This window comes from Nematolebias whitei, chromosome 14 (genome assembly GCF_014905685.2).
Source record: "Nematolebias whitei isolate Nwh7 chromosome 14, NemWhi1, whole genome shotgun sequence".
NCBI classification, from domain to species: Eukaryota; Metazoa; Chordata; class Actinopteri; order Cyprinodontiformes; family Rivulidae; genus Nematolebias; species Nematolebias whitei.
This window is the reverse complement of record NC_056511.1, coordinates 43,870,743-43,891,303: the sequence shown is the minus strand read 5'-3', so window position 1 is coordinate 43,891,303 and position 20,561 is coordinate 43,870,743. Positions and strand designations below refer to the sequence as shown.

The following is a 20,561-nucleotide window of genomic DNA, read 5'->3' as shown; positions in this document are numbered from 1 at the left end:
TTATGAGGATGGAACTGAAGAAACTTGTGCTGACTTTTGCAAAAGGTGACTCTACACTTAGTTTAAAGTTCACGGCTTAATCTATAGAAACAGATTTACAGTTCAGGTTTGTTGTTAATGAGGCTTTTGTTTCTTTGAGACATCAAGTTCATTTAAGGTTGTGCTACTTTTCTTTGTCCAGTAGATGGTGTGTAAGTCTTTTGCAATGACAAACTTCAATGATTTTTTTTTTACATTTCCTCCATCTGTTTATTTGTCTTGTTGCAAAATGGTTTTGTTTCCTATGAAACAGCTGCCTCAGGTGTGGTGCTCAGATTCCCACCAGTCCATTGAGTTGAAGACAGGCTGTTTGGACATGTCCATGTGGTCGAATAACGTGAGATACAACACATGAGCCATCCAGGGGAAGGGAATTAAACATCCTGCCTCTGTCTCACAGCTGGAGCACTTTAAGTACAGTTACATGAATAACTGTTTCTGTTCAGTGCCCAGAGATAACTTCTGTTGTGACTTGGCACTATTAGAATTAAATTGAACTGAATAGAATTATGGACCTGGGAGTGTTTAAGTTTGTTTGCTGTTTAAAAACAGTAAAGTGTTCAGGAGTGTGGAATTGAAAACAATCAGTGTTATTTAAAAATACTTCTCATGCAGTTAGGTTTCTGATTTAATTTTCAACGAGGTCCAGTTTAGTTTCATGTCCTCATTTTTTTCCAAACAGCATTTTAAGTACAAACAAAAGTGAACAAATGACGGCTGCCACTCTGGATATTTCGCGGGAATTCCCCGAGCGTCAGTGAAGCGTGAATGAAAACCAATAATGGAACAGTTCACTGAATCCGAAAACACTTAAAGCTTTGAGTTTTACTAAATAAAAAAGGGTTTAGTGTTATGTTTATGCCTTTTACACTTAAAAAGAACTCACTCACTGCATGCGTATGTTTTGGTGACGTTGGAACGAACAAACGTCTTTTTGTCGTAGGGGTGCAGACGCGGCCATATTTTGATATTATTAATTTGTTTAAATACACTACTTATTATATTGAGATATTTATACATATTTATATATATGCTTATCAGTTTTATATATATTTATCCACATTAACAATTTACTGTTTGATACGTAAAGACGGTAGTTTCTTCCACCCCTCTTGGGAGAATAGTGGTTCGGTCCGCTCGGAGGCTGCTCTTGCGGCTTCAGCTCAGAGGACCTGCCGTCACGCGCAGCACTTTGTTTAATGTCTTAGACCACTGGGGTTCTGCGCTCGCGCCAAAGGAACATCTCTGAACACACCTGTAAGGATAAAGGTGGGTTTCTCAACAAAGGGGGGCGTCACAGTTATCACTCGTTGAGTCCGTGGTGTCCCTCCCGTTTATTAAACCCAGAATAACGGTCACGATCCGGCGAGAACAGAGAGCTCGGAGGATGCGCGCGCGCCACTAGCTTAACTTCTTGTTAGCAGTGTGTAATTTATCGCCATGCAGGAGATCGGTCGATCACTGGGTCACTGATCTGCACACCGTCGAGCTAACAGCCTGTTCTGGTGTTCGGCAGAACAAACGGAACCGGTCCAGAAGGTCGTGATCAGAATAACGTTTTCAACCAACATGAAAAGTTATGCGAGCCTCGTGCTTAATGGCTAACTTTGACCTGTTGTGGTTTTGTTTCGGCCTGCTGCAGCTCGGCTCGGCCCTTCGTGTTCTGAACGTCCAGGTTCGGTTCTGTCAGAGCTCTAGTTTCAGCTTCAGAGCTTTCTGCATGACTCGGACCCATCTGGCACAAAGACGAGTCAAAGGTTTAGTTTGGCTTTTGATTTTCATTTGGCAAATCATGTCTCCCCTTGAATGTCCCTTTTTGATAAATCTGCTTATGTTTGTAATTTTTAGTTTTGAATGAGCTAAATCTGTTTGAAATTGAAACGAGTTATTATTATGTTTGTAAATTTTGAGCTAACTTTATTAAGACGATCCCCAAAAAAGTTAAGAAAACAACTAGACTTATTCTGAAGCTGAAGATGTTTTACCTTTTCACCTTTATCAGTTCAAAATGAACATGTGTGCACAATCACATTTTTGCTTTTAAGACAACTTGACTGTAAAATGCTGTGCGTTTATTGAACTTTAACATTTTTTCCATTTTTTTTTTAACTGGTTATTTCAAACCATGTGAATTTGTTTCAGTGGACACACATCTTTGAGCTGAGTTTAACATATCTGAGCTTGGTGCTGTTCACAAAGTTACCTGTAGGTCGGATTTAAAACATCATAAAATGGAGCACAGGAATAGTTTATTGAAAATATTCGGCTCCTGTAATTATTTCAAGTTAACGTTACAAAAACAACCATTTTAAAGCCCTAACTTTCATCACAAGTTTGCATCCAGTTTATTCAGAGGCGAGACGCGATTCTGAAAAACAAGTTTTAAAGTTTTGTAAACTTTCCGTGTTGTTGGTTGTGTTTCAGCAGAACTATGGACGAGGAGGAGCAGTTTGTGAGCATCGACCTGAACGATGACAATATCTGCAGCGTCTGCAAGTTGGAGACAGAAACGGGGACCCTGTCTTTCTGCCACGTCTGCTTTGAACTCAGCATTGAGGGTAAGGAACAAAACCGAGAGGGGGCTTTTGTTTGAGAAGAGCAAACAAAGTAATGAGGTAGAAAATAGACCTCTTTGTTTTTATACGACACATTCTTCCTCTTCGGTCGCTAAATAAAATGGATTAAGAGCAACAAAACGTGCTAAAACCGTGATCATCTGGCAACCTGTGGGCCACTTCCAGGCTTCTTTTCAGGCCTTTGCGGGTGGTGAGTTCTGTGCTACAAGCTTAAAATAAAGATAAAATCTACTGCCTGGAAATAAACTATTGTTTGTTACATTATAAAACTTAAGAATCTGCATTAAACTGTTGACATTTATGGGCCTTTTTTATGTTTAGCCAAAAGAAAACATGAATTTAAAGATGAGAATTTTTAAAAAATAGTTTATTCCCCCTTTATTAAAACACCTTTCTTTGTGAAAACAAACAAATCAACAAAAAAAAACAATCATCCTGCTTTAAAGTAATAGTGTTAAGGGAAAATAAAATAGTCCAATTTGTTTTTGTAACTGATTATTTAAAAAAAATTCCACAGAGACCTTAATCTACTTCACCTCTTAAGTATTTAGTAAGCTTTTATTTATTCTTATAGCTATTGCATGGACTTGCTATTTTTTTTGCAGCAGCCCTTATTTTCTTGACTTGTAACATGTTATGTTTGCAAAACAGCACTTTGTTTTTCTTATCAACAACTTGGCTTCAGAATGCTTTATGTTGGATCGTAGAGAACGTTCACTCTGCCACTGGATTTTAAGGTTTTAGATTCGCTCATTTTGACTCTTTGCTGTTGTTGCTTTTAGGATTAGTGTTGAAGTTGTGAGTCAGGGCTGACTGGCTGCAGGATTGTTATTCAGCCTCGGTACAAGCAGTTATGCAAAACAACATAGACAAAGTTCGGTTAGAGAAATGAAGATTGTAAACGAGTACCTCATGCAAAACATCTGATTTAGCATAAAGTCAAACTGCGCAGTAACATTCGAGTTTGAGTTGGTTTAGAAGACATCACAGTGAGCTGCTAAGCTCGATGCTTCTCCTCTTCTTTCTAAAACCTGAATGTGTTGTTGCTCTGACTGCTGTCTGCTGCAGATAAGATATTGACTGAAAGCCTAAACAGGTTGTTTGTTAGTTGAGACAACTCAATAGCATTGATCAGGGATGACAGCACAAGAATTGTAAGGACTCCCCAAAGTCCAGGATGTCAGGCAAACAGCGCAGCATACCCATGCTTAAAGGCTCCAATGCTTTGTCCATGTAAACTTGGAGTGTATTGAAGCAATGCAATAACATTAATAATCAATAATGCACCTTGCTGTGTAGTGGTGGTTCAACATAAGGGACTAGCAGGTCTGGGAACTGAACCGAAGTAATAAAAAGGTAAATGTGGCGTTCCCGGTGTTTCCACACTGATTCGTGCTCTTTTGCCTCAGTGAAAAATCGAACCGGTGACACATTCCATACATGATGAATACCCTCGATGTACCATGTAGTGCTGCTTTTATTTTACTTTCTTAGCCATGTTAGAGATCAGTTCTTTTAATCCATTTTTCAAAAGTAAAAAAAAAACATTTTTGTTTTTTATGGTTGCATAGTCCCTCGCTAATTCGCGATTTGTTTATCACGGATTCGCTATATTGTGGTTTTTCAAAATAAGATTGGACATGACACAATGGCTGATTGATGGATGAATCATGGATTGTTTATTCAAAATAGATTATTTAAAATGATTTTGCACCATGAGTGAAGGGAAAGCTCCCTCCTGCAGCCTGTCATGATCTCCTTCTCTGCCACCAGATGCACCGATCAACTTTTGTCTTCCAACTTAAAATTAAAAGTTTGTCACATCGTAAAATCGTCATCACAAAATATAAAAGTGTTAAAAGTTGTTTTTAATTATTTTAGAACTTCCATGTTCAGTTGTTTCAGTGTAATTAATCAAGAAGTACGTTTCTGCTCCGTGCTGCAGAGCTGCGTGAAGGTTAACCCTTTGATGTCCTGCTGCACTTCTCTTCTCTACAGTTTAAATTTAAACACTGTAACATTTTAAATAAACAATCCATGCTGTATGGATTGTTTATTTAAAATGTTACATTATTTAAATTGTTTATTTGTGGAAGGAGATTGGGAGTAACAGGTGATGAGTGTGATTGCAGCCTGGCACGTGTCATGACAAAGTTTACTGAACTTGAACTTGGACTACTGTATCCCTACTTCGAGGTTTTTCACTTGGAGGGGGTGGGGGGGCAGGGTACGGAACACACGTGATAAACGAGGGACCACTGTTTAAGCTTTTATTGCAAGTCTAACGACTGCATGACCAGGAAGCTGAATTAAGCGCCTAAAGAGACAAATTAGCGTGGGTGGGTTGAAAAAAGCTGTTCGGTGCTCTAGTTAGTTTGTGACACGAAAGGAGAAAGCGTGTAAAACATAATGGGTGGATGACATACCTGTTCAGGGACTGAAGTCACTGCTATGGGATCAGGGTGCTCCTCTGTCGGTCAGTTCCTTCCAATGAAGTAAGTACTGGTACTCCTGTTTACTTTTGTCCAGTCGACCCTAACGATCACATTTCTCTCCAGAGTCATCGGCTTTGGAAATGGCAAGAACCAAATATTTCATATGAGGCTTGTCAGCATATCGGCTGTCTCTATTGCAAGTCCCGTAGCAACAAAACCATTTTTCTGCTGTTTTTTTTATCGGCGCAAACCACTGTACTGAACTGTAGCTGAGGTTCTGTTTGCCCTAAATCTGGGAACTTGCTGACATCACATATTGTGTAGGGAGCTATTTTTAGTAACCCTGTCATAGCCCTTTTAAGCTTCAGAATGTAACAGGGCAGTCAAATTAGGATTATAAATTTTTATCTGAAGAAATCACAAGATTCTTGCAAAATTATATTTCTCAGAGTCTTGATACTCGCACAAAGACAATGTTACAGCCTCCACCAAAATTGTAGTTGGAAGATAATTAATGCAAGTTGTTGATGTAAACTGGACGGACTTTAGTTGGATTTTAGTTTTTTGTTAAGTAAAGATTGTGTAATATTATGCCGGGCTTTGTCCTTTAGTTATTTTTATTTATGATCCTTTTTAAATTGTCATGGTTCTAGCTGCCAGGTGTTTGGATCATCACATAAATCATTTACAGACATGTCAACAAATGTTCTTGATCATCAGTGCCTGTCTTGGTGAACATATGACAAGGACTAATACAGGCTGTCATCACGTTGATGTCTCATATCTCCTCCAGCAACAGTTTATAATATACAGTTTATGTATGCGGGGAAGTGGGATCGTAGAACTAAAGTGCTCACTCGGCCTACAATAAGTCTCCTGTTTGATGTGCCACTCCAACCTGAGAGCGCGTTTGAAGGTTTTTCATTTTCCAATTAGCGAGCGGCCCGTTTGAAGAAGAATGGGGATCCTGAAGGGTTTGAGTATTCATCTCATTTAATGACACAAAGCCTTTGTTCTGCAGAAATTAAATTAGTTTTTTATCAGTGCACAGTATGAATATTTACCATTCATAAAATGACTATACAATTCTAGGAGCTGAGACAGTTCTCAGTAAGGTCAATCACTCACATAATAGTTACACGTGTATTTCTGTTATGATTGAAGGGAAGAGTGTGTGGGTACACATTGTTGTTTCTATTGTGCAGTGAAGTTGTCACTAAGTGTTTGCAGCTCATTAATCTTCTTTCAGCTGAATGATTCCTTTGGCATAAACCAGAGCCAAGGTTTTCTGTCATGTAAGTGAAACATAATCTCAGAAATTTAAAGGGGCTGAAGAAATATTAATAGAAACGATAAATGATTTGTAATTTATCTAGCACGTTTTCTATCGACATGTTCACACTCTGTACCTGAGCAAAAGGCTGCTGTGCATTATTTCCAGTGTTTGACCTGAACAGCCGCAACATGAGATTATTTTGGTCTACCAGGTAATACTGCCATGCCACGGAAGCTGTGGATGATGATGTGTGTTCCTCCAAGCAATGCTAGGCCAGCACTGATCACCAAATTTTTGTTAAGGTTGCTGAATTTACTCAACAAAGATCGGTTACGTTTTGACTGCTACAGTTTTATTTACCGGTACCTGTTTTCTTCAGTGGTAGTCATGCTTGTTGGCTTTGTTAAACACATTTGTAGATAATCAGGTCAGATTTTCTGCTGATGGAAACATTTTTGCTCACACAGAACCTTGTTTTGTTACAATATACAGTGCTCATGTTTTCTTTTTTTATTCCTTAACCTGAGGACAGATTTCCCTCAAAGTATCCATACCTTGGTGTGTTTCATGGAGATGCTTGGTGTTTGTGGCTGTAATGTAACTGCTGGGTCTCAGTAGATGTGTAAGACAAGTTTGGATGTGCAGCACGTGTTTCTGATGCAGCTCAACATTGTATTGTTGGAAGGAGAGCTTGTGGGCAGCACGGTGGCACAACTGGTAGAGCTGCTGCCTCTCAGCGAGCAGGTCCCTGGTTCAAATCCCTGTCCGGGGCCTTTCTGGGTGGAGTTTGCATGTTCTCTCCGTGCATGCGTGGTTTTCTTCTGGTACTCCAGTTTCCTCCCACAGCCCAAAAACATGCATGTTAGTCTGATTGGTAACTAAATTGTCCCTAGGTGTGAGTGAGAGTGAATGGTTGTTTGTCTCTATGTGTCCCTGTGATGGACTCGAGACCTGTCCAGGGTGTACCCCGGTGCCTCTCGCACAATGATAGCTAGATATGGGTACCAGTGATCCCCGCGACCCGACAAGGAAGAAGTAGGTAAAGATGATGGATGGATGGTTTTCCAAAGTTTAACTTATTCTGAATCCATGTGAATTTATCCGTCATGGTGTTAAGACAGTTTGTCATTGGGCGGCAACTGAGGGCTTGAAAGTTTTGCACATCCTTCAGTGTTTTGGCCTTGGACTTCACGAAGTGCTGACTAGATGCCCTGAAAATTGTCCTTATAATATTCACTGCAGATGTCAAAAGACTCATGTTTTCATAGTTTTGATTCTTTAATCAAACTATTTCTTGAATAAACTAAGCACAATACAAAAAGGGGAGTGGTGGTGCAGAGGTTGGAGAAGATGGGCCTGTGATCAGAAAGTCGCAGGTTCAACTCCCGGTACTGTCAACATCAAAATGTGGGTGGAAAAGGTGAAACACCCACACCTGCCTCCACCCTCATTGGCCCCACTCTGCGCCCCTGAGCAAGGCCCTTAACCCCCAACAGGTCTCTCTTGAAAATGAGTTCTCGTGACTCATTGAGACTACCTGTATAAATAAAGGGTAAATGTAAAAAAACAAACAGTGATATATCATGTTATTGCCTCTGTGTATGCATGTCTCGTGTGTTAGCAAAATATCTGATGAACCACTAGACTGCTTTGTTAGATTTTAATGAAAAGCTCAGTGACTGACAAGATGGTAAAGAGTGAGCCTTTGCACGATGTGGGTGGAGTGAGCAAGGTGCCAGTGCACGAAGCACCGAAGGCTGCATGACTCTCTGGCTATGTACAAAATATAAACTAAGGAACATTTAACGCTTGCAACAGTTGAATTTTCAACTTTTTGGGCTGCTTGCACTGAATTATAAATCTAAACACACACAACAAAATAATATTTTTATATTAAAACTGTTAAAATTATTAAATATTTCAGATTAAAAAAATTTTCTACTTCACTAAAAATAGGTTATAATTTACATTTTAAGCAAATGCCGATATTTTAAAATTGAAACAGCAGCTGTGAAGGATACAATTATTTATTTAATAGGGAAATGTACCGTACAGCAAATCAGATATTGTTTTGACTGTTTTTCACTATATGTAATACTTTTGTGAAGTTGCAGGAGAATGTGCCTATAATGAGTAACTGACCTTACCTTCCACAGTCATTTCCGCCCACAGCTTTTGGTTACTGTATTTATTTTCCTAAAACAGAAATGTTGTGACTTGTCTACAAGAATATTTTGCTGCCAACTCACCACAGTACAGGTTGCTTACTGGGAAAGTTACAAATGTGTCTTGAGTGTGTTCAATTTTCAGCAAAATCCACTAACAATGCTTACTTAATTTTTCCAGCTGTAAATAGTCCAAACTTTTGCTGTAGCTGTGAGCAAGGAGCTTATATTAACAGCATCTGGAGGTTTTTTCTGTTTCTTTTTTATCTTCTGTTCATTATGTAGATGTACATGTAAGGACTTTGTGTGACGTTTTAAGTTGAATGTTCAGGAAGGTACTATTTTTACTCCAAGTGGTTGTTTCCTGAGGAAACTCCTTTGGCCTGTAGGTGCTGCTTTTATCAGTGAATACAATCCTTGTATACAATACAAGTGAATACAATACAGTACATATCCTTGTTGGGTATGAAGGTAAATGAGTCTTTGCAATACAATAAGATCCACTATTACTTAAACCGGGCTTTAAATGCACACATTTTAACTGCATAAGTAATGTGCTACACGTACTAAATGTGTAATACACATGCCCAGATTGCCAGCTGTGAAAGAATCAGTCGACATGAGCACAGATCAGCATGCCTGTGACTTTGAGACTCTTTGCTTTCCATACTCACAAATGAAGGCTGGGGAAAATCTGGAATATCTGAGCCGTACCAGATTAATTGACATGACGCGACCTGTCAATCAATCCAGTAGGCTTGTCAGCAACTGGTCAATCAGCAATCACAATTTGTGCCAAAGTGAAATGCCCCTTACCTGCAAGAACTGCACGCCCTTTTCCTCTGACAACATTGTCAGGATTTTGCATTAAAAACACTTGGCTGTCAAAGGGATTTTGTGAAAAATCATTGAGAAAATGGTTAAACATTGTCAATGAAGAACATGCCATTCAGACACGCGTTACCCTGAGTGTGTGGAGGGTGGAATACAGTTTATTCTAGTTCCAAAACCTAAACGGAGCCTGGAAAAATGTAAAGAATGGCTAAAGTCCTTGGGCTGCTGACCTCATGAGCAGCTGAATACAGCAGTGATGAACAGGAAGTATCTCATGTATGTACGACTCGTTTGAAAGTTCTTTTGCTTATCTTCTTTGCCTTAATGTTGGCTGATAAGGCAGAAATGCCCCAGGTAACACCGTGAGCTTCACCACCTCCACCATTACAGCTATCTTGTTTGTTTGATGGAGGTTAGCTCACCCTGGGTCACATTTCCACGTGCATGGAGCGGTCTCACTGTGAGTGTCGTCAATTAAGGTTTTGAAAACAACATATTTCTGAACTGGCACAGTAGTTCATAACCCCTACAGTAAAACACTTATATTTATCCAAAAACGTTAACTTTTTGGACTGTACGGTTGAAATAAACAATCCAAAATGGTTAGATTATAGTTTTGGCAATAAGAGCAATGTCAGTAGCAACAGTGGCCTTTTGTGGCAGAGCCCTAGCCTCTACTAGTGGGCAGATGGCTGGACATCCACCGTACTGTCCAACGTCACAAGTAAGTAGGAAGAATAAACATTTGTTGATGGTGGGATTAAATTGGCTTATTCCTCCCAGTTGGACATGCCCGAAGCACCTCTCTAGGAGGGCGCCCAGGAGGCATCCTTACCAGAGCTCACGACCAACCATTTTGATCTTCTCAAGATTGTTAAATGAAACTTGATGCACATGTATGTACGGTGCCATTACTAGACGAGGGGTCAAATGCCCTTCTCATCACCCTTGCTACAAGGTCATGGTCACGAAGTAAGGTCAAATGTCATACAAGTTATTTGCTTTTCCAGGCCACTTCCGATCCAAGATCATTTTTGGTCACACACAAATCTCAGATACAACACTGGGGATGGATAGCTTGTGTTAGTAATGTTATAAATGTTGCATCTGCTGTGTGGCCACCAAAACTAAGGTTGAAGGTTTTTTGCATCATTCTTGAGTCACTGTTTATGAAAAAATTGCTCAAAATTATTATTGCTTGGAGGTAAATGGGGATTGCTGTTTAATAGTTTGTTGACAGGCGTATAATTTGCCATATCTGGTACTCTTGTTATGCAACTCTTATATTGGCAAGAACACAAATGGTGTTCAAAAACAGCATGGATGGGAACAATTAAATATTGATCAACAGAGAGCAGATCTTTGTAACCTAGAAGTATTAGTCAAAGGTTTCTTTCATTAATTGTGTTTCTTTGCTAAGAAAACAACTTTACTGCAGCTAATTATTGTGTGCAGAACAAAAGAGGAGGAAAGCTTGGACAGCATTGTTATTTATATAACACCATGTGTCAGATTCTTCTAAACAGCTGATCAGGAGCCAGATTAACCCACTGATACAGTGTGTGTTGGCCCATTCATGCGACTGCTGCAGTTTATTGTTGTTCCTTGTTGAAGCTGACATGCTTGTTATTAAATCCAACCCAGGCAGAGTTTGACACAAAATGTTTTGGAACACTAACGTTCAAACCTGACAAGGACACATTCAGTTGCTGTCAGAAGGGTAAACACTGTGTGTGAAATTGGTTTAAGTTAATATTATAGATCCACAAGCCTGTCACACTGAACCTTTTGTTTTTGGTTGTCTCGGTGTTCTTGTCATACGAGATGTTTGGGGCGCTGCTGTGTTCAGCTAAAGCCCAGCAGTATTCTTGTAAATGGTTACATAATGCAGATGGTGTTTTTGCTGAGACCTTGTAATGTTACCAGCTTGGTTTGAAACGAGGAAACTGCAGAAAAGTGGCAACACAAGGTCGGTGCTATCTTTGGCTGCGCTGCATGATGGGCTATTGTTGCACGATCGTGTAAACAGCTGATTTTTTGTGGATGAACTTTTCACCCTGGGAGAAGCATAATTTGCTGCTCCCCATCACTGGACACAGTTGAATCCAGAGTTTACCGATTCCTATTGTATGTTTAACTCTACTAGCCCCCACTAGAAGAATATTGACTTCAATAAATAGTTCAATAATAAAAAAAATACTCCTGTCTTACTTTTGCATGTCTGCCCTGTGGTTCTGTGGTGTCTTAAACTACGTGGCTGTAAGAAAGTAGCATCACAGTAAATCTCTGTCGCTGATGCACTAACACATGTAGCATGACCTGCAGCAGCACCAGGTTACCACAGATTTGCTGTTGAAAAAAACTTTGTGGCATAAGCAACTTTCACACGTCATGCATACCTTGCACATATGTTCTAATAACAAAAGTTACACATCAGTGACCCAACAATAACATTACACAATCCCATTCTATGCTAATTCAATGTAATGGCTGCCATGGTTATGTGGCGTACCCGAGGCACTTTTTTCGTGTTAGAGATGCCGTTGCTCTTCTTTCTTATTCATTCTGATGGAGATCTCTGTCAGAAACTTTTGTTATTGACATATGTATCACGTAAAGTTGTTGTTCATAATGTGGTTGCTGCTGTGTACTTATTGCATTGTTGGCGTAAATGTAGCATTAGAAGACTTCCAACATTTCTCCTTTCTTTTTTTTGTGGGGGGGGGGGAGTTTTAGTGAGCTGTGTCTGGTCACGTAAAGTCTAAAGTCGACCTATTTAGGACCATTTTGTACTTCTCGTTCAATCCACAAACATGGACCTGGAAGAAGTTCATGCGCAAGTTGCTGATCTGGGTTTGCTATGCAGTAGTCCCTTGTTCATCGCGGGTGTTAGGTTCCAGACCCCCCCCGCACATGCGACAAGTGAAAAACTGCAAAGTAGGGAAAACGGAAGACAAATTTCCAGAGATCTGCCAGAGTAAACAAAGAAAATAGAGTTTTAGCACAATGAACAAAACGAAGACACAGCATTTGAGTTTGTATTGCTTTTTATAACAGCAATATATTTAACATTTTAATTATAACAAAAATAATGCATTTAAATATAAAAAATAAGTATTGTTTTTTAGCTGTGATTCAAATCCTCTGGGACTTTTGGGGTTCTTGGTAGGCGTGCACGGCCCCTATTTCCTTAATTTTGTGACATCGGCCGATAATTGCATGAAAAACCGATTTTACCGATTTTTAATTTTTTTTTATTTTTAACAACATTTGTCTGAACTTCATTTATATTTCAGAGCACTAACTCATGGCCAGTTAAAACAAGTTTGTATTGTTTCTAGGATGTTGTTCATGGGTATATTTTTCAACAAAATAATGGAATATTGAAGTTGCACTGTGACCTAATAACACCTGACAGTGTCGCTTATAAAACAAAATGGGTAACGGCAGGTCAGACTTTTTAGAAATCGGTGATCGTCCAGAAAATTGCAATCGGTTCACCCCCAGTTCCCGGCAATACTTGTGACGTCATCTCGGACCAGTGCCATTGAAAAGGGTGAGCAGCACAAATATCTGCTGTGGTTCCTGTCCTTGATCTACTCGCTCAAGTGCAGAAGAACTGTTGATAATTTCACACCAATGTGTTTCCAAACGTTTACAAAAACGTCCACTCGTGTGACCTGATGTTTAAGGGGCCGTTTACACGGCGTGTATTTTGAGTTCATCTGCAGCTTCCTCTCTGCGGTTCTGCTGATCATTTACACGACACCAGTGCCCCCCTTCTTTGAATCCGGAGGTTTCTGAACCCACCTTCCAGAGTGGAGGTTTTTCGCTGACCCCCTGCTGATGATGTAAACATCTCCCGCTGAGGCTTTGTGTTAAACCACATGCGCACGCACAGTCGGACAGACGGCATATTTCTATCAACATGGCAGCGGACACACTGCTTTCTGAAACTCGACTGATGGAATATATTTTAATCTCGTAGTTAATCTACGTCAGATTCCAGGTGCTGTGACCGACATCCGTGTTGGAAGAGACACAATCTGATCCAGTTCTAATGTCGCTGTTCATAGAACGAGGCACGCGCACACGTCGCGCTGCACTATAACATACTAAATGTACTAAATAATAAGTTTAATAATAATAAACAGTATTTATGTTAGTGTGAGAGAAATAATGAAGCTCTGAGCTAAATGAAGCTATCTGGACATTATGTAATTCAAATTTAAAATAATACTAAACATATTGCGTGTTACTAAAGTTGAAAATGAAGACATCAGGTTTAATTTTTATTATTTATTCAACACCACAAACTGTATGTCACACAAACGGTGATAATTAAACTGAACACACTATTAAAACAAGTTAACTGTAAACTACGTTGATGAACTGGACTCTTGTGTTCATCCTGGATGTCCCACGTTGTTCATCTGGCTCGTTCAGGCTGTCACTCCTTTGATTAATGCAGCTTAAAACATTGAACGGATTGAATAAAACAACTGAGGGGAATTTTAAATAAATAGTTCATCCAACTTCTCTGTTTTCGACGTCCTCCTGTAGTTCTTCTGGGCCGAGCCTCGTTCAGAACCGGTCCGCCTGGTGGAAGGACAGCTTCTTCTTCTTTCAGGAAAAATAAAAAATAAAAACTCAGTTGGTTGTTGTGTGATCTAAGTAAACACAAGCTAACATTATTAAGAACGTTGATTAACCTGCTGTAAACCAGTTACTGATTATCACGGAGTAAAACCCGTGGTAAAGTTAGTTTTACGTTGGATGTTGGATAAGTCCGCCATCGTCGACTCGGTTCTGGTCCACTCAGCGACCGGTGTGGAGCTGTTAGATGAAGCGGTCCCGCTTGGCGTCAAATCTGTCGACTCTTGTCCACAAGCTAGCTTTAACTTGTTAAGTTGTTGTTAGCTGAGCTTTTAGCCCAGAGGAAAGGAGCGTGCCGAGGCAGCACGCATGCGCATTAGGTGAAGGTACAAAATTCACAGCGCCATCTAATGACCCGGCATGGTAACTACAGCGGATTCGGGAGGGCGGAGGTGGTGGGGGATCCTCCGGATGCATGTAAACACAAAATCCGACCGTGTCAACGCGGATCTTTTCCTCTAATTAACATACGAAAAAATCTAAGTTTCCCCCATCGTGTCCGAGTAAATAGGGCCTAAGAAAATGATCGCTCTGATCAAGTACCAAACAGCATAAACACAACAGGAATGTTACAGTTTCAATTATAAACAGCTTCGTGTAAACAGGAACTGCTCTGTTGTGCAAGCTAGATTTACATGCAGATTAATCTCACTCCCCTCTCTATGGAGAGTGGTTCAGATCTTTGTTTACCTGGCTCACATGCACCAAGGTGTGAGTACACACTCCCTGTATGGGAAGCGAAACGTCTTCAACAACAGTAATCCATTTGATTTGATTTATAAATCCTTTGCATTAAGATAGAATTATTCATCATTAACATATTGCAGAATATTAGTGTAAACATCACTTTAGTGGATGGTTTGATGTTTTTTACTCAAGATTTCCTTCTTATTGAACTCATTTTCTAAAAAACAAACAAACAAACAAAAAAATTCTCCAGTGGAAACCTTTGGGAATTCAGCCATAATCATAACCTAAGATTGTCTGTGATTTTTGCCACCACCTGGATTCTTCCAGTCATCCACCTTTGACTACGTCATATGTTGCATTTTCATTGTTTCTATCCATCCAATTATTAGATCTTAAGAAACAAAGGTATATATTTACATTTATATCTGTTTTGTTTCTGTTACTGTAACGTGTTCTGCTGTGTTTTCCTATAATATGTGTCGTGTATTTTTCAGTTGTGTTGGTGGTTTTAAACTGTGTGTATGAGTGCCTTACAAGTCTTCAGTAATCTTCCAGCGTCCTCCAAGTAGGCTGCAGAGCTGTTTTTCTGTGACGGCTAAGAAGGTGTGGTTTCCTGCGTCTGTTTGATAGCAGCCACTTGTAGAACGTGTGTGAGTGGGGGGTTTGCAGTAATTAACAGGTGGTCTGAGTTCATGTCGTTGAGCTTTATCTTAGTTCATGTGAGCTCTGTGTTGGTACTGGAGTCGGTTTGTTTATTAGCTGACACATCCCGCTGAGCTGTACCATACTGAACAATTGAAGGCAACTGGACTTCTTCTCTTGATTCTTGCAGACATTTTACCTCCCATCCAAAAGACTTATTCAATCCCCATTTACACATGAATTAATTCGTGGCAACATAAATTTTCCCATGTTGATTGTGAAAACGTCAAATGTTCACATGGTAATATCCTGATGCATGCTCAATAATCCAGGTAGCAAAATCTAAAAAAGTTCAATCTGGTCCTCTGGACATTCAAAAAACTAAACAAACAGAACAAAGTAGAAATGTTTCGTCTTTCATCCAAGAGACTTCCTCAGTCTGAGGTGCTGTATTCAGCTCAGTCTCTTAAATAGCACCTTCTCAGAGTGGATCAACCAGTTTGCTGCTGACAACCAGAACCAGCTGATCACATGGTCAAGAAGGACCATCAGCCTAACAATGGATCATTAGCACACTGATGGCTGTTTACTGTTCACAGAGGGTTGAGTGATACTAGCAATCACAGCATTGTAAGATTCACATGGTAATGTTATGATTGCAATTGCTATTTGATGGGACCACAAAAAATATTGAACCTGCTGTAGTCTTCATGTCAGGTTACTAGCTGGAACTGTGATGTTTGTATTTCAATGACGGGCATGTGCACATCTATTTAAGTCTGGAGCATAGGGCTGGACAATAATTCGATATCGATATATCACGATATTCTTTTATTAAATAACGGTGATATGAGTTTTAAGCACATTTTTGATATTTCAATATACATTACGCTATGATTACAGCGTTTCACTGACGCATTTCTTTTTCTGTTTGGGTGGAAGCGGCCGCTTTAGTTTCAACCCGTACAGAAAAAGCCGCGATACAACTACGTAAGAGCATGATGACGTACACTATAGCTAGAAGGAGTCAGCCGTAGCAGGCTAGGCTAAAGCTCCAACGCGCGGTAACTTTTCGTTTCAAAATGAGTGCCCATGACCGTCAGAATGTGACTGAACAAGCTTTCACAAGCGAACAGAAAGCAGATGACATAATTGATGATGTTCCAGGTTCACTTAAAACAGCTTTTTGCAAACCGTTCTCAGCTTTGAAGTTGTTATAATGATCACAAAAATAGGGTTAAGGTCACATGAGTTGCCGACACCCAGACCCCCCCCCACATCTTCATACTGTGGGTCGTGTGAGACACTTGCCGAGTGCTTCCTAACAAGGCCAGCATGTGAGCTATTTTAGCTGGTGATCTCTGCTCATCTTGTGCCAACTCTCAACTGTCCAGCCCTCTGGTGTGTCAAGGATCCAGCGTCCTTCCCCAGCTTTGATACTTAGAGCTAAACAAGATGTCTGCACGTGTTCGCTCCAGGCAAGACCGAAACATTACTGGGATTACTGTGCTTGGGTGTTAAACAAAATGGTCTGTGTTATGTCTTGCAAACGTGCAAAGCAAATGGTTAGAGCAGTTTGAATATATTACTTTAGAAAACTTTGGGCAGTGGGATTGTTTACACTGTTAACATTAGAGCTGCCTGCAGGCTGTAAATGATCTATATCACCAAGTTTTCTTTGTTCGACCCAACTGAGCACGTCTTCCTGCTCTCTTTTCTGTTTAACTTCGCTCCTACTTCACACAGAGAAGTCAAAACGGGTGTATGTGTCTCCACTTTGCGTAATCTCCAGTTGTCTTATCTAAACAGTGTTGACTTCACCAGTGAATAGTGTGTTTATGTGTCTACATTGATGTGAGCCATGAAAAGATGGTAGCAGTAAGCTGCTTGGACTGAGTGAGGTCTGTGGCTGGTTGCACACTGCCCTGGTTGTGAGCCAAGGATTGCTCTGCTATATAAACTAATGTTGGATACAAAGCTTTAACTTTAATCTAAAAAAAACTAGACAAAACAGATTATAGCAGTGTGATTGGCAGAAAGCTCTTGCAGTTATTAGCAATATTTTTCAGCCTATGTTGGGTAAAATGTATGTAAAAATTAAAAAACTTTGGTTACATAATGTGGTTTCCTCACAAGGTTAATCTGCTTGAAAAATCAGTGTTTTAAAGGCACTCTGAGCCCAAACACAAATATGCAGAAGAAGCTAAGAATAGATTTCCAAACACACAGTTGTGTAACGGTCTAAAGCGGGCAATGTACGGCTGCAAATGAGCTCCGTTAACTCTGACTGTTTCTAATTAGATCAGGGCTATTAGTTCAATTCAGTTTATTTATAAAGCACCAAATCACAACAAAGTTGTCTCAGGGCACTTTACAGAAACATTCACATAAAAGCCAATTAGTAAAGTTCTCTATCTAAGGAATCCAGCAGACAAGTTCAATCTTGGCTCCGTTGCAGTCTCCCATCCTGAGCAAGCACAGTGGAGACAGTGGAAAGAAAAACTCCCTTTAACAGGAAGAAACCTCCAGCAGAACCAGCTCAGGACAAGAGGCCATCTACTTTGACCGTCTGGTTGAGAGGACAGGAAGGAGAGACAGACGAACACAGAATGGTAGGTTCAGGTGTAGGTCCAGGTGTAGGTCCAGGTCCAGGTATAGGTCCAGGTGTATCTGAAAGACAAAAAAACATGTTAAGATAGAAAAATAATTACAAATACATAACAGGTTGAGCAGTCAGTAAAGACAGTAGAGGAGTGAAAAGTGTGGTCAGTTTGTCCTCCAGCAGTCTATAGCAGCATAACTAAGGGACAGCTCAGGAAAGTTGTGATTGTTCATGTTTTAAAATTTTAATCTTACAAAAAATAGATATGGAAGTAAAACATGTAACTTTTTTTTTAAGGAATTAAAGTATTTAACAGTTTCAACCACAATTTCCTGTGGGATCAATAAAGTTCTATCTTAATCCTTGTAACATTCAACACAACACTTTCCAGTGCTTGCATGTGCAAACAAATAATCCCTGAAAGTAAGAATCAGAATCAGAATAAGCTTTATTATCATTGCACCGAGATACAATGAGAACATGTACCCAAAAGATGGACGGAGTGCACGAAGCTGCTGCTTTAAAGCGCGGCCCTCTTATTCTTATTCAGAATGTATATTTTTAGATAGAAAAAGGGACAAAGCCATGAGGAGAGGTAGTGGCATTACTAAAAAGATCTCTTCACACCTTGTCCTTATAGGGCAAGATTTAAGACATTAAAAAACTCTGCCAGCTAAAGCACATTGATGAACACGTACATATGCATTTACAACGAGGTGGTCCATGAAGCACTAACAGATAGTCCATTGTCCTGATAAGATGGTGGTCAGCCGGCACAGTTCTGATAAGACTCCACAGAAGGGGGTTGTGATAGACAAAGATTTTCCTTAGTTTATACATTTCCAGGAGAAATTAATAAGTCGGCCTGTTCCAAGGCCAGCTGGGGAGAGGCTCCGAGAAACAATTGTTGATTTATTCAGGCAGACTATTTTTCCGTCAGCCTCGAGTCTGTACTGATACTTCCAAGGTCCAAAATGGACAGATTAGGGTGCATTCCACTGGTCCGTGCTTACAAGCCTCTTCAAGATGGTTTTCATGCTGATGAGTCTCAAAGCAGCAGGTGACCTGTGATTCAAATCACTTCCAACTTACGGTTTCGCTCATAAATCAGCTGATTTTGAGTCCTCCAGCACGAACCAGACCTTCACACAGGCAGAAGCCCATCGAGGTCCAAATTAGCTGCAGCCGTCTTCTTTGTATGTTGATAAGGCAGGATCCAGACTGTTCCAAACACAGGAAACATGTTATCATAAATCCAATTATTGGCAATTTCGGCATCCTTGGTCTATAGCAGAGGTAGACACATCCCCCCCAGAGATATATCCAGCTGCATGTGTCTCGTCCAGGCAGACATGAGGGTTCTCCAGGACCCTGTCGTTTTGTTGAAAAGAATTTGTAATATATGTCGAAAGTCCAGTTGGTCAGATCCAAAACAGTAGTTTCCATTAAAAATAGGAGCTTCTCCGATACACAGGCAGAGAGCAAAAAAGCAGGAGGAGAACAGGGAGCGGGGAGAAATGCGTGCGCCTCGTTACAGAGCTAGTGAAGAAATAAAAAGAAACACTTCAGGGAGATGTTTTGATCTAAAAAAAATCTGTTACTGAAAGATTCTGGATTGAACATAAGATTACTTGAGTAACTTTGTAGCTTCTGTAGATTGTATAAATTAGTTTTTGGTATGATCAGCTGCTCAGGGCTTTACTAAGAGGCTGCATTTTAAATCATGTAGCTCTTAATATTTATCATAGCAGGTAGCAGCTTAGATGGTAATGCATATTTTTTTGTTCAGAGTTATTAGACTTTTTAAAAGGAAAAAATAAATGATGGGAGTAACATTATTCCATAATTTTTTTTTAGTACAGGAGTGGAGTCCCTCGCTACATCGTGGTTCGTTTATTGCAGACTCGCTGTATTACAGTTTTTCAAAATAAGATTGGACATGACACACAATTGACTGATTGATGGATGAGCCACACGATCAACATGGAATTTTTATATAAAATAAATTATTTAAAATTATTTAGCACCTGCTGCACATTTGTGCAGCTCACACTGCAGGATAAACTTCCTGCTGCAGCTGAACAGCTGATCACCATGCAGAGCAGAGAAATGGGCGTGGCCAAGAGTGCTTGCTGGTGGCAAAGAGCAGAGGAGGCAGGGATGAAATCATGACATTCTGTGCTCTTTTAGAGCATTTATAGTTTAGAAACATTGTTTAGAATATTGTAAGAGTGTGGGAAGGGTTTAAAACACAAACTACCGCTACTACTTGTACTACTATTCCTACTTTGCGATTTTTCACTTATTGTGGGTGTTCTGGGTACGGATCCTCCGTGATAAACGAGGGACTACTGTAAAGAGAACCAGAGCCACAGTTTGACCCAATCAGAGCAGAGCGGGATGGGTCGTGCTGTCTGATACAGTCCACCTTAGAGACTGCAGGTGAAAGCACCGATCAGTGTTTCACATACTATTCTTCTATATTATTATATTATTCTTCTATATTATTGTACTATTCTTCTATATTATTATATTATTCTTCTATATTATTATATTATTCTTCTATATTATTATACTATTCTTTTATATTATTATACTATTCTTCTATATTATTATACTATTCTTCTATATTATTATACTATTCTT

General features: G+C 39.8%; 1 protein-coding gene across 1 annotated transcript in view; it reads left to right on the top strand.

The window, feature by feature from the left end:
* Window positions 1-1,197: 1,197 nt before the first annotated feature.
* c14h21orf91 (chromosome 14 C21orf91 homolog) overlaps window positions 1,198-20,561 on the top strand; it is a 30,449-nt gene continuing 11,085 nt past the window's right edge. The window contains exons 1-2 of the mRNA XM_037687608.1: window positions 1,198-1,308; window positions 2,467-2,597. Of these exons, the coding sequence (XP_037543536.1) occupies window positions 2,471-2,597 (127 nt within the window). The 5' untranslated portion in view covers window positions 1,198-1,308; window positions 2,467-2,470. The remainder of the gene's footprint in view (window positions 1,309-2,466; window positions 2,598-20,561) is intronic.